This window comes from Lethenteron reissneri, unplaced genomic scaffold (assembly GCF_015708825.2).
Source record: "Lethenteron reissneri isolate LAM-NWPU_2019-01 unplaced genomic scaffold, ASM1570882v1 scaffold_210, whole genome shotgun sequence".
NCBI lineage: Eukaryota > Metazoa > Chordata > Hyperoartia > Petromyzontiformes > Petromyzontidae > Lethenteron > Lethenteron reissneri.
Window position 1 is genome coordinate 452,683 of NW_026891732.1, and position 14,669 is coordinate 467,351.

Below are 14,669 nucleotides of genomic sequence, written 5' to 3' on the forward strand. Positions count from 1 at the left end.
CTCAGTCACTCACTCACTCAGTCACTCACTCAGTCACTCACTCAGTCACACACTCAGTCACTCACTCACTCAGTCACTCACTCACTCAGTTACTCAGTCACTCACTCAGTCACTCACTCGGTTACTCACTCACTCAGTCACTCACTCACTCAGTCACTCAGTCACTCATTCACTCACTCAGTCACTCAGTAACTCACTGATTCACTCAGTCACTCAGTCACTCACTCAGTCACTCAGTAACTCACTCATTCACTCAGTCACTCACTCAGTCACTCAGTCACTCACTCAGTCACTCAGTCACTTACTCAGTCAGTCAGTCACTTAGTCACTCACTCAGTCACTCAGTCCCTCACTCACTTACTCACTCAATCACTCAGTCACTCACGCACTCAGTCACTCAGTCACTCACTCAGTCACTCACTCACTTACTCACTCAATCACTCAGTCACTCACTCACTCAGTCACTCACTCAGTCACTCAGTCACTCACTCACTCAGTCACTCACTCAGTCACTCACTCACTCAGTCACTCACTCACTCAGTCACTCACTCAGTCACTCACTCAGTCACTCACTCACTCAGTCACTCACTCAGTCACTCACTCACTCAGTCACTCATTTCTCCCGTAAGAAATCAAGGGAAAGGAAATAATCCGTTCCAGAGGAAAATAAATGATATTTTACGTGGCATGTTGTACATTTAATGGGGTTGTATGAAACAATTTAGACACCGAATACTCAAATGCTACAGAAGCCACGTGACCACGTTGCTGCCAGCTGCGCTGGTCACGTGACATGGCTCTACCCTCCATGGGGGCAGCCCCCACCCCACCCCCATCCCCCCCACCCCTCTCCCCCACGCCCCCCACCCCTCTCCCCCACCCCCACCCCCACCCCCCACCCCCCCACCCCTCTCCCCCCCCACCCCTCTCCCCCACCCCCCCACCCCTCTCCCCCACACCCCCACCCCCCACCCCTCTCACCGACCCCCCCACCCCTCTTCCCCCCATCCCCCCCACCCCTCCCCCACCCCCATCCCCCACGCCTCCCACCCCTCTCCCCCACCCACCCCCATCCCCCACTCGTTAATAACAATACTATAAATTCGTTAAGAAATCCTTGCAGTGATGTTGTTGTTGTTGTTTTCTCTCCACAGCTCTCAAGATCCTTGCAGTGATGCTGTTGTTGTTGTTTTCTCTCCACAGCTCTCAAGATCCTTGCAGTGATGTTGTTGTTGTTGTTTTCTCTCCACAGCTCTCAAGATCCTTGCAGTGATGTTGTTGTTGTTGTTTTCTCTCCACAGCTCTCAAGATCCTTGCAGTGATGTTGTTGTTGTTGTTATTTTCTCTCCACAGCTCTCAAGATCCTTGCAGTGATGTTGTTGTTGTTGTTGTTTTCTCTCCACAGCTCTCAAGATCCTTGCAGTGATGTTGTTGTTGTTGTTGTTTTCTCTCCACAGCTCTCAAGATCCTTGCAGTGATGTTGTTGTTGTTGTTGTTTTCTCTCCACAGCTCTCGTGATCCTTGCAGTGATGTTGTTGTTGTTGTTGTTGTTTTCTCTCCACAGCTCTCAAGATCCTTGCAGTGATGTTGTTGTTGTTGTTGTTTTCTCTCCACAGCTCTCAAGATCCTTGCAGTGATGTTGTTGTTGTTGTTGTTTTCTCTCCACAGCTCTCAAGATCCTTGCAGTGATGTTGTTGTTGTTGTTGTTGTTTTCTCTCCACAGCTCTCAAGATCCTTGCAGTGATGTTGTTGTTGTTGTTGTTTTCTCTCCACAACTCTCAAGATCCTTGCAGTGATGTTGTTGTTGTTGTTTTCTCTCCACAGCTCTCATGATCCTTGCAGTGATGATGTTGTTGTTGTTGTTTTCTCTCCACAGCTCTCATGATCCTTGCAGTGATGTTGTTGTTGTTGTTGTTGTTTCTCTCCACAGCTCTCAAGATCCACGTGTCAGCCTCCACCAAGGCGGTTCTTGAAGAGAGCGGCGACTTTTATCTGGAACCACGCGGGGAGCTGGACATGGAGGTGACCGTGACAGTGACAAGTGGCTAGCAAGTCACCTACACAGGGCGCTGTCTCCATGACTACCTACTGACTCAGTCACTCACTCACTCACTCAGTCACTCACTCACTCAGTCACTCACTCAGTCACTCACTCAGTCACTCACTCACTCAATGGCTAGCAAGCGTAGTCACCTACACAGGGCGTTGTCTCCATGACTACCTACTGACTCAGTCACTCACTCACTCACTCAGTCACTCACTCAGACACTCACTCAGTCACTCAGTCAGTCATTCACTCACGCAGACACTCACTCAGTCACTCAGTCAGACACTCACTCAGTCACTCAGTCAGACACTCACTCAGTCACTCACGCACTCACTCAGACACTCACTCACTCAGTCACTCACTCAGACACTAACTCACTCAGTCACTCAGTCAGACACTCACTCTTCTCAGTCACTCAGTCAGTCACTCACTCACTCAGTCACTCACTCACTCACCCATTCAGTCACTCAGTCACTCACTCACTTAGTCACTCACTCACTCAGACACTCACTCAGTCAGTCACTCACTCAGTCACTCAGTCAGTCACTCAGTCAGTCACTTACTCACTCACTCAGTCACTCACTCAGACACTCACTCACTCAGACACTCACTCAGTCACTCAGACACTCATTCAGTCACTCACTCAGTCACTCACTCAGTCACCCACTCACTCAGTCACTCGCTCAGTCACTCACTCACTCAGTCACTCACTCACTCAGTCACTCACTCAGACACTCACTCAGACACTCACTCAGTTACCCACTCACTCAGTCACTAACTCACTCAGTCATTCAGTCAGTCACTCACTCACTCAGGCGCTGTCTCCATGGTTACCTACTGCCTGTAGTCACCTACACAGGGCAATGTCTCCAAGGTTACCTACTGACTGTAGTCACCTACACAGGCGCTGTCTCCATGGTTACCTACTGCCTGTAGTCACCTACACAGGGCGCTGTCTCCATGGTTACCTACTGCCTGTAGTCACCTACACAGGGCGCTGTCTCCATGGTTACCTACCGACTGTAGTCACCTACACGGGCCCTGTCTCCATGGTTACCTACTGGCTGTAGTTCGTGGTGTTGTTGTCTTCCAGGGTGGAGGGTCTATGGCGACCTTCTGGTTGCTGGGGGAGAGAGACGGAGCATCGGAGGGGCGGGTGGAAGAGTCGATGCAGTGAGGAGGGTGGAGAGGGGTGGACGGACCACGCCGGGATGGGTGGAGCGGAACGCGATGGAACTACCAACATCAACACCATTACCACCATCACCATCATTACCACCATCACCACCATCATCACCACCACCACCACCATCATCACCACCACTACTACCACCATCATCACCATCACCACAACCACCACCATCATCACCACCACCATCACCACCATCATCACCACCACCATCACCACCACTACCACCATCATCACCACTACCGCCATGATCACCACCATCACCACCATCATCACCACCACATCCGCCATCATCACCACCACCACCACCATCATCACCACCACATCCGCAATCATCACCATCATCATCACCACCACCAATATCACCACCATCACCATGGTGCTGCTGACTGCCAGTAAACATCGTCACAGATGGAAGCTACACGTGGATATTTGTCTTTATTGTGAGTGAGTGAGTGGGTGAGAGTGGGTGAGTGAGTGGGTGGGTGAGTGGGTGAGTGAGTGAGTGGGTGGGTGGGTGTGTGAGTGGGTGAGTGGGTGAGTGAGTGTGAGTGGTGAGTGAGTGAGTGGGTGGGTGGGTGAATGAGTGGGTGAGTGGGTGGGTGAGTGAGTGAGTGAGTGGGTGAGAGTGGGTGAGAGTGGGTGAGTGAGCGGGTGGGTGAGAGTGGGTGAGAGTGGGTGAGTGAATGGGTGAACGGGTGGGTGAGTGGGTGGGTGGATGAGTGAGTGAGTCGGTGAGTGGGTGAGTGAGTTAGTGAGTTTGTGGGTGGGTGAGTGAGTGAGTTGGTGGGTGGGTGAGTAGATGGGTGTGTGAGTGAGTGAGTATGTGGGTGGGTGAGTGAGTGGGTGGGTGAGTGAGTTAGTGAGTTGGTGGGTGAGTGGGTGGGTGAGTGAATGGGTGGGTGGGTGGGTGTGTGGGTGGGTGGGTGGGTGAGTGAGTGGGTTAGTGAGTGACTGAGTGGGTGGGTGAGTGGATGAGTGAGTGAGTGGGTGTGTGAGTGGGCGGGTGAGTGAGTGAGCGGGTAAGTGGATGGGTGGGTTTGTGAGTGATTGGGTGGGTGAGTGAGTGGGTGAGTGAATGAGTGGGTGGGTGAGTGAGTGAGTGAGTGAGTGAGTGGGTGGGTTGGTGGGTGAGTGAGTGAGTGGGTGGGTGGGTGAGTGAGTGGGTGGGTGGGTGGGTGAGTGGGTGGGTGGGTGGGTGAGTGGGTGGGTGGGTGAGTGGGTGGGTGGGTGGGTGGGTGAGTGGGTGGGTGGGTGGGTGAGTGAGTGGGTGGGTGTGTGAGTGAGTTGGTGGGTGGGTGAGTGAGTGGGTGGTTGAGCGAGTTGGTGAGTGGGTGAGTTGGTGGGTGGGTAGGTGAGTGATTGGGTGGGTGAGTTAGTGAGTTGGTGGGTGAGTGGGTGAGTGAGTGGGTGAGTGAGTGAGTGGGTGAGTGAATGGGTGAGTGAGTGGGTGGGTGAGTGAGTGGTTGGGTGAGTGAGTGGGTGGGTGAGTGGGTGAGTGGGTGAATGGGTGAGTGAGTGGGTGAGTGAGTGGGTGAGTGAGTGGGTGTACTGGTGAGTGGGTGAGTGAGTGGGTAAGTGGGTGAGTGGGTGAGTGGGTGAGTGAGTTGGTGAGTGGGTGAGTGGGTGGGTGGGTGAGTGGGTGGGTGGATGGGTGAGTGGGTGAGTGAGTTGGTGGGTGAGTGGGTGGGTGGGGAGTTAGTGGGGGTGAGTTAGTGGGTGGGTGAGTGGGTGGGTGAGTGGGTGGGTGAGTGAGTTGGTGGGTGGGTGAGTCAGTGGGTGAGTCGGTGGGTGAGTTGGTGAGTGGTTGGGTGAGTGAGGTGGGCGGAGTCTGTGGGCGGGGCCCAGGCTCTCGGATGACGTCATCGATCACCTGGCAGGAAGTGAAATTCGCGCGATGTCACGTGGTGCCGTAGGCAGCGCCAGGCCGTGAGGTAATCAGCTATTGGTGGTTGTGGTGGTGGTGGTGATTATGATGGTGGTGATGGTGATGATGGTGGTGATGGTGGTGGTGATGGTGGTGATGATGATGGTGGTGATGATGATGGTGGTGATGATGGTGATGATGATGGTGATGATGATGGTGAACTGGTGGTGATGGTGGTGATGGTGGTGAACTGGTGGTGATGGTGGTGAACTGGTGGTGATGGTGGTGATGTGGTGGTGATGGTGGTGATGATGATGGTGGTGATGATGGTGGTGATGGTGGTGGTGGTGATGATGGTGATGATGGTGGTGATGGTGGTGATGATGATGGTGGTGATGGTTATGATGGTGGTGATGATGGTGGTGGTGATGATGGTGATGATGATGGTTATGATGGTGGTGATGGTGGTGATGATGGTGGTGATGATGATGATGGTGGTGGTGATGATGATGGTGATGATGACAATCTAGGGGAGGCGCAGGATCGGTTCAAACATGAGCCAGTGTTGTCCGTCGTGAGTGGGAATTCAACTCGGCGCAGCGCGCTAATCGCTGCGCCACCGATCCCCACACTGCCCCCCCCCCTAGGTCGACTCAGCCTCAACCGAGTACTCGGCGCGGCGTGTAAACATCGCCACGAGGGAGACACAGGAGGCCGCGCGTGGTGCTGGCCACCCACCCACCCACCCCTCGTGTGCCACAGTGCCGGCCTTCATAGGTGCTGCTACTCGCTAACAGCAGCACTTGCCCCAACAGTCTGTTAAGGCTACACGGGGGATCTTTGTATCGAGGAGTGTGTGTACCGTGGGGGAGATGCGTGTTAAGAGTGTGTGTCACTGCAGGTGTATGTGTGTGTGTGTGCTGCATGTGGTGGTGGGGGAGTGTATGGCGGGCGGTGGCACAGTGGTTAGCGTGCTGCGCTACGAACCCGGCCACCCGAGTTTGATTCCAGCTCACAGCTAACACCAGTGAAACCGGTCCTGGGCCTCCCCTAGGTCGCCTCAGCCTCAAGTTAGTACCTGGTGGGGTGTATAAACATCGCCACTCGGGACACAAAGGTGACCTGGCGTGGTGCTGGTCACGCACTCGCTAATAGCACTTGCCCCAACAGTCCATAGTGCCTATACGGGGTATCTTTGTCTCCCTTTGATGCTGCTAATCCTGCAAAATGCACGGGCATAAGTAGTACTAATCACATACTTGCATTTCCCATAAATATACAAAATTACTCTTGATATGCATATTATTTTGTCTTCTCGTCCTCTGGCTTGAGATGGCTGCCACCTATGGGTCAGATGATTGCCTGCCACCATTAAGCAATTGGTAATTAAATATAAAAAAAAATTCCTAAAAAGTGTAAAACTTTTTGAAAAATATTTTTCACGAAAATAAATTGTCACGCACAACGAGTCTGTGTGGAAAATGTCAGCTCGATTGGATCACCGGAAGTGGGTTAAAAAACGACCGAAAGATTTGCACGGTCGTAAGCGCTCAAGCAAGCAAGTGAACTTAATATAAAGGATTTAAAAAAGAAAAACAGAGCAATGTAATACAATACATTATTAGACATTATTGTTAAAAATAAAGACAAAGTCCATCCGGGGGGGGGACTCCAGAACCCCCTAGAAGATTTGCCCCCCCCCCCCCCAAAGTTGACGCCATGGCTACGGCTAGGCCTCGGCAAGGGAAGGTGATTTACCCTTTTTAAATCCTTTATATTAAGTTCACTTGCTTGCTTGCTTGCGCGCTTACGACCGTGCAAATCTTTCGGTCGTTTTTTAACCCACTTCCCGTGATCCAATCGAGCTGACATTTTGCACACAGACTCGTTGTGCATGACAATTTATTTTCGTGAAAATTTTTTTCAAAAATTTTCCACTTTTTAGGAAAAACAAAAATTTCATATTTAATTTAAAATACCAATGTGATACAAATGAAATTCTTACTCAAGATGAACAGAAATGAATAATAAAATAAAACCGATGCTACGCATATAAAGGATTTATAGTGAAAAACTTTGTTTTTACGGGTTAATTTTTTACCTTTTACCTTACCTGCTAAAGGGTAAAAGGTATGGTAGAGTGATCGTATTGCGGTAAGGTAAAAGGTAGGGTAAAGGTGGCTCGTTGTTTTTAAATCCTTTATATTAAGTTCACTTGCTTGCTTGCTTGCGCGCTTACAACCGTGCGAATCTTTCGGTCGTTTTTTGACCCACTTCTCGTGATCCAATCGAGCTGACATTTTGCACACAGACTCGTTGTGCGTGACAATTTATTTTCGTGAATGTTTTTTGCAAAATGTTCGACTTTTTAGGAATTTTTTTTAAATATTTTATTTAAATTACCAATGTGATAAAAATGAAACTCTTACTCAAGAAAAACAGAAATGAATAATAAAATAAAACCGATGCCACGCATATAAAGGATTTATAGTGAAAAACTTTGTTTTTACAGGTTAATTTTTTATCTTTTACGTTACCTGCTAAAGGGTTAAAGGCAGGGTAGAGTGATTGTATTGTGGTAAGGTAAAAGGTAGGGTAAAGGCAAGGCTCGTTTTTACCTTTTAACTCTTACCTTGCCGAGGCCTAGCTACGGCCTCGCTCTTTTGTATCCATTTACACCTCCTTGCATCGTCCATCTCTCACACTCACCCCCAATTTGCAGATGGAGCGCCGGCTAATGCTTGCTCTCGACGTCCCTGAGAATGACCCCGGGCCCTTCCCCAAGCGGCTGGTTTAGGTAAAGGCCCCCTCCCCTCACCCCCTCTACCCCCATAACCCTCCCCCACCGGCGTTGAAGTTGACTAGCGCGGCGGTCGTCACGGCGGTGGCGGAAGAGCGCAGGGCGCTAGCGGCAATCCGGCGGTGGTGACGTGGCTCGCACCTCGCGGCAAGGAAGGTGTCCTGGGTTCGACCCCCAACTCGGGTGCCGTGCTGCGTACGTTCAACCCCCTGTTCGGCAGTGTGCGAGTGTCATGCGTTGGTGAGTGTAAGGGTGAATGTGTGTGTGTGTGGTATGTGGTGTATGTGTCTTTGGGGTTTGTGGTGTTGTATTTAGCATGCCATACATCAGCATGTGATGTTTGTGTGTGTGTGTGTACACATGTATATATGTTGGGGGAGCGGTGGCCAATTGGTTAGCACGCACTGCGCTCTGAACCTGGCGACGTGAGTTTGATTTCCACTTACAGCTCACACCCAGTGACAGTTATCTGAACTTGGTCTCAAATAAGTACCCGGTGCGATGTATAACTGTCTCCACTGGGGAGACCAAGGCGGCCGGGTGTGTTGGTAACTGCATATCACATCCCCTCGTGTGCCATGCCGGCCTTCATATTTTCTGCTGCGCGCAAACTGCCCTTGCCCCAGCAGTCTGTTGAAGGCTATCCGGGGTACCTTTGCGTACGTGTATCCACGTGATGTACGAGCGTACATCATGTAACGCCGTCCCCTGCCGCCTCCCCGACCCCACCTGCGCCTTCCCCGTGTGTGCTCTCGCGCGTGCGCCCCCACAGATCAAGTCGAACACGCATGAAAATACTCTTAGTTCTATCGGTAGTCACGTAGGTAAAAAATGAAATTAAAATTAATAAAGAAAAAAACTAAAAAAAACTAAAAAACTAAAAATAATAATATTAACTTTTTTTCATTTATTTTTTTAAATCCTTGCAGTCACGAAAGCTTCAAATCTAGAACACATGAAAATGCGCGTTATCGCATCGCGGGGCCCGGAGCCGACCAGGACCCCATCGGGGTTTTCATCGTGGATCCTGTGACCGGGTGGCTTTCGGTCAGCAAGACCCTGGACCGCGAGCTCGTCAAAGAGTACCTGGTGAGGCACTCACACTAGTGTAATGCGAGCGTAAACGGCCTCGCGGATATGACGTAACAGGTGGGAGGAGTTGGGTCACGTGGGGAGAGGGAGTGCTTTTAAGGGCAGGAACCGGAAGGGCTGGAGGAGAGTGTGGGAAGAAAGAAAGGTAGGAGGATGGCGTTAGCGGTCGAGATGCCTGAGGCTCCAGTGTGCCCGGGACCGGCCGATGGGGTTCTGAACCTTCCACGAGCGGTGTGGATCCGTGAACAAATGCTTGATGACTCGTTGGGGACCCTGCGGAGTCGGGCTGCAAAGGGAGGGGGGGGACTGGTTTCCGGGGGGACCCTGGGGGCCGCTCTCCGCGATGGACTGCTGATGTGGAGGGAGGGGTTATATGATCGCTGGCATCTGGTTGTACCGTCGTCGTTACGGTACGAATTGATTAGGACTCTGCATTGCGACACGCTATTACACCTGGGGGTGCAGAAAACCTTGTTGACGTTGCAGCGAGACTACTTCTGGCACGGCATGACGACGGATGTCGTCAGGCACGTTCGTGTGTGTCCCGAGTATGCCCGGCGGAAGCCGCCTAAACACCCATATGTGCCGCCGATACAGTCTATTCGGGTGTCTCGAGTTAACGAGTTGGTGGCGTTGGATATTTTGGGACCCTTCCCGCCATCCGCTAAGGGTAATAAATACTTGCTAGTTGGGGTGGAGTATCTCTCCCGCTGGCCGATGGCCTGGCCCTTGCCCGACCAGTCGGCGGCGTCCATTACAGACGCCTTTCTATTTGGATATGTCATGGACAAAGGGGCGCCGGAGAGGCTGCTCACTGATCAGGGCCGGAATTTTTCTTATAAATTGTTGGGGGAGGTGTGCGCTGCTTTGGGGACCAAAAATATCCGGACATCCCCCTACCACCCGCAGACGGATGGCATGGTGGAAAGACTAAATCGGACGCTGTCAGCCATGCTGTGTCACACGGTTAATGAGAAGCAAGCTGACTGGGATTTGCACATCCCTGGGGTACTCTCGGCATACCGGATGACGCCTCACGCGTCCACAGGATATTCTCCGTTTTTTCTCATGTACGGTCGCGAAAACGTGCCGCCAATGGATGTGCAGTTGGGAATGGGAGTGAGAGGACCTACTAAGCCTCTCCCCGACTACATTCAGGACGCCGTTCGCCGCGTCGCTGAGGCGCGGGAGGGGGCCCGAGTGGCTACTGCCAAAACCCAGGCCCGAAACAAACGTTGCGCTCGATGCTCGAAGGGGAAGTGCCCCTGGAAGGTGGGGGATATGGCTTGGCTGCATTGCCCGCAGGTGCGAGCAGGAGCCTCCCCTAAACTGCATAAACCATGGCAGGGGCCTGTTAGGCTCATTGAGGTTCCTAACCCGCAGTCCGCGCGCGTTCGGTTCGGAGCTCGGCGCTGGTACGTCCATACGTCTCGCTTGAAACCATACGTGGCCCCTCGAACGGATGCGTCATCTCCTGATGTTGCCTTGCCGGTGTCTGTTGCTGCCGACGCACCCTTGCCTGTGCCTGTTGACCCTGCAAGAGCGCCTGTCGTGCCTTCTACAGACAAACTGGCCGTGACACTGCAGGAGGCAGCGGACTCTGCTCGGGGCGGGCCTATTACGGCTGCGGGGACACCTGGCCCCGCCGCCCTTCCAACCACACCACAGACACGCCGTGTGGTGGCGTGGTGCGTACGGTTATGTCCGTAAACTCGGGGGGATTATCGTTGATGTCGGCGATGGTGACGATGGCGGTGGCTGTGTTTGTGAGGCCGATGTCCGGGTCGCCCTCCAAGTCTGAGGCCTGCACCACCAGCACGTACTGCGGCGTCGTCTACATCGACGGGGCACACAGACAGCACCAATCACAGACAGACAACGGGGACAAACATTCATCGTGCAGCCTCAACAGACCTTTGGGGCAAGTGCCGTTAAGCAAGCGGCCACTGTGGAAGGCCGGCACGCCACACGAGGAGGTGGGTGGCCAGCATCACGCCCGGCCGCCTTTGTTTCCCTAGTGGGGATGTTTGCACACTGCAGCAGGTACTAATTTGAGGCTGAGTCAACTGTCACCAGTGTTGGATCGAACTCGGGTCCCCGGGTTCGTAGCGGAGCGCGCTCGCCGCGACACTGTCGCTTCCGAGACACACTAGAAGAAGAAGCCACTGGAGCTGAAAACTCGTTTCTTTAGATCCGCTTTTCATGTTAAGCCTGTCGCCCTTCCCTCGCACCTCCGGTCAGCGCGATCGTCTACGTACGGTGCGCGACAGACGCTCAACGTATGTATATACACACCGAAAACACAAATGTAACACTGTACACGCAACGCCAGAGATTAGCCACCACCGCCCGGACCGACATCGGCCAATCAGCGGCGGTTGCCGCGGGACAACAACCCACCTCGCGGTCCAGCCCGGCGGCGATGGTGCTGATGACGCCCGTGGTCTTGTCGATGGTAAACACGCGGTCCAAGGGCTTCGTGGGAACCTGCGACACGATCTTGTAGCGGTTCATGCCGTTGGGCGATAAGGCGTCGTCCTCGTCACTTGCCGTGACCGTCATCACTGGCGTGCCTACCGGGGGTGGGAGGGCGGGGAGGGAGGAGGGCAGGGAGGGCAGGGGAGGGCAGAGGTGAAGGGCAGGGAGAGGGGCGTGGACATGGTGACTCTCAAGAACAAACATTATATTCGTTCGCATCGCAACCACCACCATTCTTGTTATGCTCAACATCGTCGTTGCCAGCAGCACGCGTCGCCACCGACCATCCACATGGGCGAACCGGCCGCGCGCATCTAGTTTCCGCGCCGTATCCGCGGTCTGTCTCAGCCGAAGGGTTCAGATCGTGAGCGTCAAGGTGCCGTGTTCACGGAAGCAGAGGGCTTGGCCGTCCCCACACTTGTCCTGGAACACGCCATACTCGCCCCCCACCTAGGCGTAGTACTCATGCTCTAGTTTGAGCCTCGCCACCAGCAGACCTCTCGTCATGGCCACCGCCGAGCAGCCCTCGTCTGCGGTTGTGTCGCTTTTTAGTTTTTTTTTGCGCGTTTTGTAAATGGCCATTTTTGCCTGGGCAAGAACAAAGTTCGCTAAGCTGTGGCGCTTTTTCGCTCTGCGTGGTGTTCCACATACGAGGCTGCTCTTGAAAAAAGTCACTTCCAACTTTCTGAAAGATTGATCCTAACATCTTGAAAAGTGGCGTCAGCCTCTGGCACCCTATGTATTGGTGGGCAAGATCTTCTCTTTGGCCGCAAAAAGCGCACGAATCGGACGCTCCTGGGTTGATCTTCTTTACCCACGCCGCCGAAGGCAGTGCCCAATGGGCGAGCCTCCATTGGAGGTCTCCGCTCCGTTTCGCCACTGGGGCCTTGTATAGTTCTCCCCACTGAGGGGTGACGTCTATCAGCGGGGGAAAAACGTCCTACCACTTCATGCACGGCAGGTCTTTTAAGGCTTGACGGTGCAGAGTCTTTACGCAGCAGCTATATATCGCCACCTTGGAGGCGCCTTTGAGAGCCACGTTCCCGCAGTCTTCAAGCTTAAGCAGCATGCCTGCGTCACTCCGCCCAGGGACCTGGACACAGGCAGCATGTAGCTCCGGGAAGGCAGGAAGGGGAGGCTGAGCCGAGTCGGTGTCGTCTGGTGTGTGTATCTGTAGTTGCAAGTTTTTCGCTCTTTTGAGTACTCCACGCAGTATTTTCTCCCCGGCCAGCATTGTGCGGAGACCTGCGGCGTGGCTTATGTCAGCCGCGTTCTTCCACTTTCGGTGGTCGTTGTGGCTTTCCACCAAGTCGCCGACTGTTTTTATGCTGGCTTTGGTGAATCGGAAAGCCATCGTCTTTTCTTGTTTCAGCTCCCCGATGAGGTCGTTAAAGAACAGGGGTTCTGTTAGAAAAGCGTTCACACTGCAGTATGGGCTTTCCCTGACCCACTCTAGGCTTTGCCACGCTTATCCCAGGCTTCGGGTATATGATGGTAATCTAGATGGAAATTCGTCAGGTACAGATATTGAAGGCTTCACGAACTACGTGGTCGAAATAGATGTTTAATAATGTGGGAGACAGAGGACATCTCTGTCTAAATCCCTAGGTGTACAGGAAATGGCACGAATTGAGAGTTGTGGGGGTGGAGTGTCCGTTGTTACAAAATACCCAGGCAGGTGCTATCACCATCACACCCCCGTCACCGCCGCGCCCATCTGCACCTGGTAGGGAGCCCTCATCCACGGAGCCCTGGATAACGGGCATCTCGAAGTGCGGCCTGTTGTCGTTAAGGTCCTGCACGTTGATTAGGAGATGCACGTCATTATCCACCGCGTGGCCATTCTTATCCACCGCGTGGCCGTTGACCTGCAGTGGATACGCAACACACGCGCAATGCACACGCAACGCACACGCAACGCACATGCGCGTTACACGCAACGCACGTGTGGTTGTAATCGCCGACGTTGGGATGTTTAGAGTTGGCCAAACATCCCTCCTCTCGAGCGGTGGTTGGTTCTCTGAGAGTCCCACCTGGACCACCGACGGGCCGTGCCGGTACTCCTGGAGGTCCGCTGGGCTGCGAAGCTGATTGCAGGTTGATCCGCAAACGTTTACGCCTTTTGTTTCGGACGTTAAGATTTTACTCGTGATATTGAAAATTGTAAATAAAATGAGGTAAACCGCCCCGATTAAATTACCCGAACCCCGATATCTAAATTCTCCGCGTAAAAAAACAAAACCGTTCTAGCTGCGTTAATGTTCTTTTAATGTTCCGGTAATATGAATATATTTGAGTAATATTGGTACTTAGAGAATTGAATGTTTTTGTCACCAGGGGCGGGAGGCACTTGCACCCCGGAATTGTTGACGTTGACCGAGTGGTCCGGCGGGCAGGACATTTGAGAACTCCACAATCGAGGCCTGGACCTCGCTAGGCCAACACACGCGCGGGGTGTGGTGCTAGTGTGAGTGCCTCACTAGGAACTCTTTGATGAGCTCACGGTCCAGGGTCTTCGTAACAGAGAGCCACCCGGTCACAGGATCCACGATAAACACCCCCATGGGATCCTCGTCTGCTCCGGGCCCCGCGATGCGATAACGTGCATTTTCATGTGTTCTAGATTTGAAGCTTTCTTGAATGCAAGGATAAAAAAAATGAAATAAAAGTTAATATTATTTATTTTTTTGTTTTTATTTTTTGGACTTGATCTGTGGGGGCGCACGCGCGAGAGAGCACACACGGGGAAGGTGCAGGTGGGGTCGGGGAGGCAGCAGGGGACGGCGTTACATGATGTACGCTCGTACATCACGTGGATACACATACGCAAAGGTACCCCGGATAGCCTTCAACAGTCTGCTGGGGCAAGTGCAGTTTGTGCGCAGCAGCAAATATGAAGGCCGGCATGGCACACGAGGGGGTGTGATATGCAGTTACCAACACACCCGGCCGCCTTGGTCTCCCCAGTGGAGACAGTTATACATCGCACCGGGTACTTATTTGAGACCAAGTTCAGATTACTGTCACTGGGTGTGAGCTGTAAGTGGAAATCAAACTCACGTCGCCAGGTTGCGAGCGCAGCGCGTGCTAACCAATTGGCCACCGTTCCCCCATGCTGATGTATGGCATGCTAAATACAACACCACAAACCCCAAAGACACATACACCACATACCACACACACACACACATTCACC

General features: G+C 52.9%; 1 protein-coding gene and 1 long non-coding RNA gene across 2 annotated transcripts in view; both read left to right on the plus strand.

Moving 5' to 3' along the window:
- The window catches only part of LOC133339705 (atrial natriuretic peptide receptor 1-like), a 23,986-nt gene extending 20,762 nt beyond the window's left edge, over positions 1-3,224 (plus strand). Inside the window, 2 exon segments of the mRNA XM_061547859.1 lie at positions 1,931-2,022; positions 3,141-3,224. Coding sequence (XP_061403843.1) covers positions 1,931-2,022; positions 3,141-3,224 — 176 coding nt within the window.
- Positions 3,225-5,769: 2,545 nt separating this feature from the next.
- Positions 5,770-11,428, plus strand: LOC133339698 (uncharacterized). Its single transcript, XR_009754772.1, has 4 exons — positions 5,770-5,880; positions 7,826-7,900; positions 8,833-8,992; positions 10,560-11,428. It is a non-coding gene; the product is annotated as an uncharacterized LOC133339698 (long non-coding RNA).
- Positions 11,429-14,669: the final 3,241 nt, after the last annotated feature.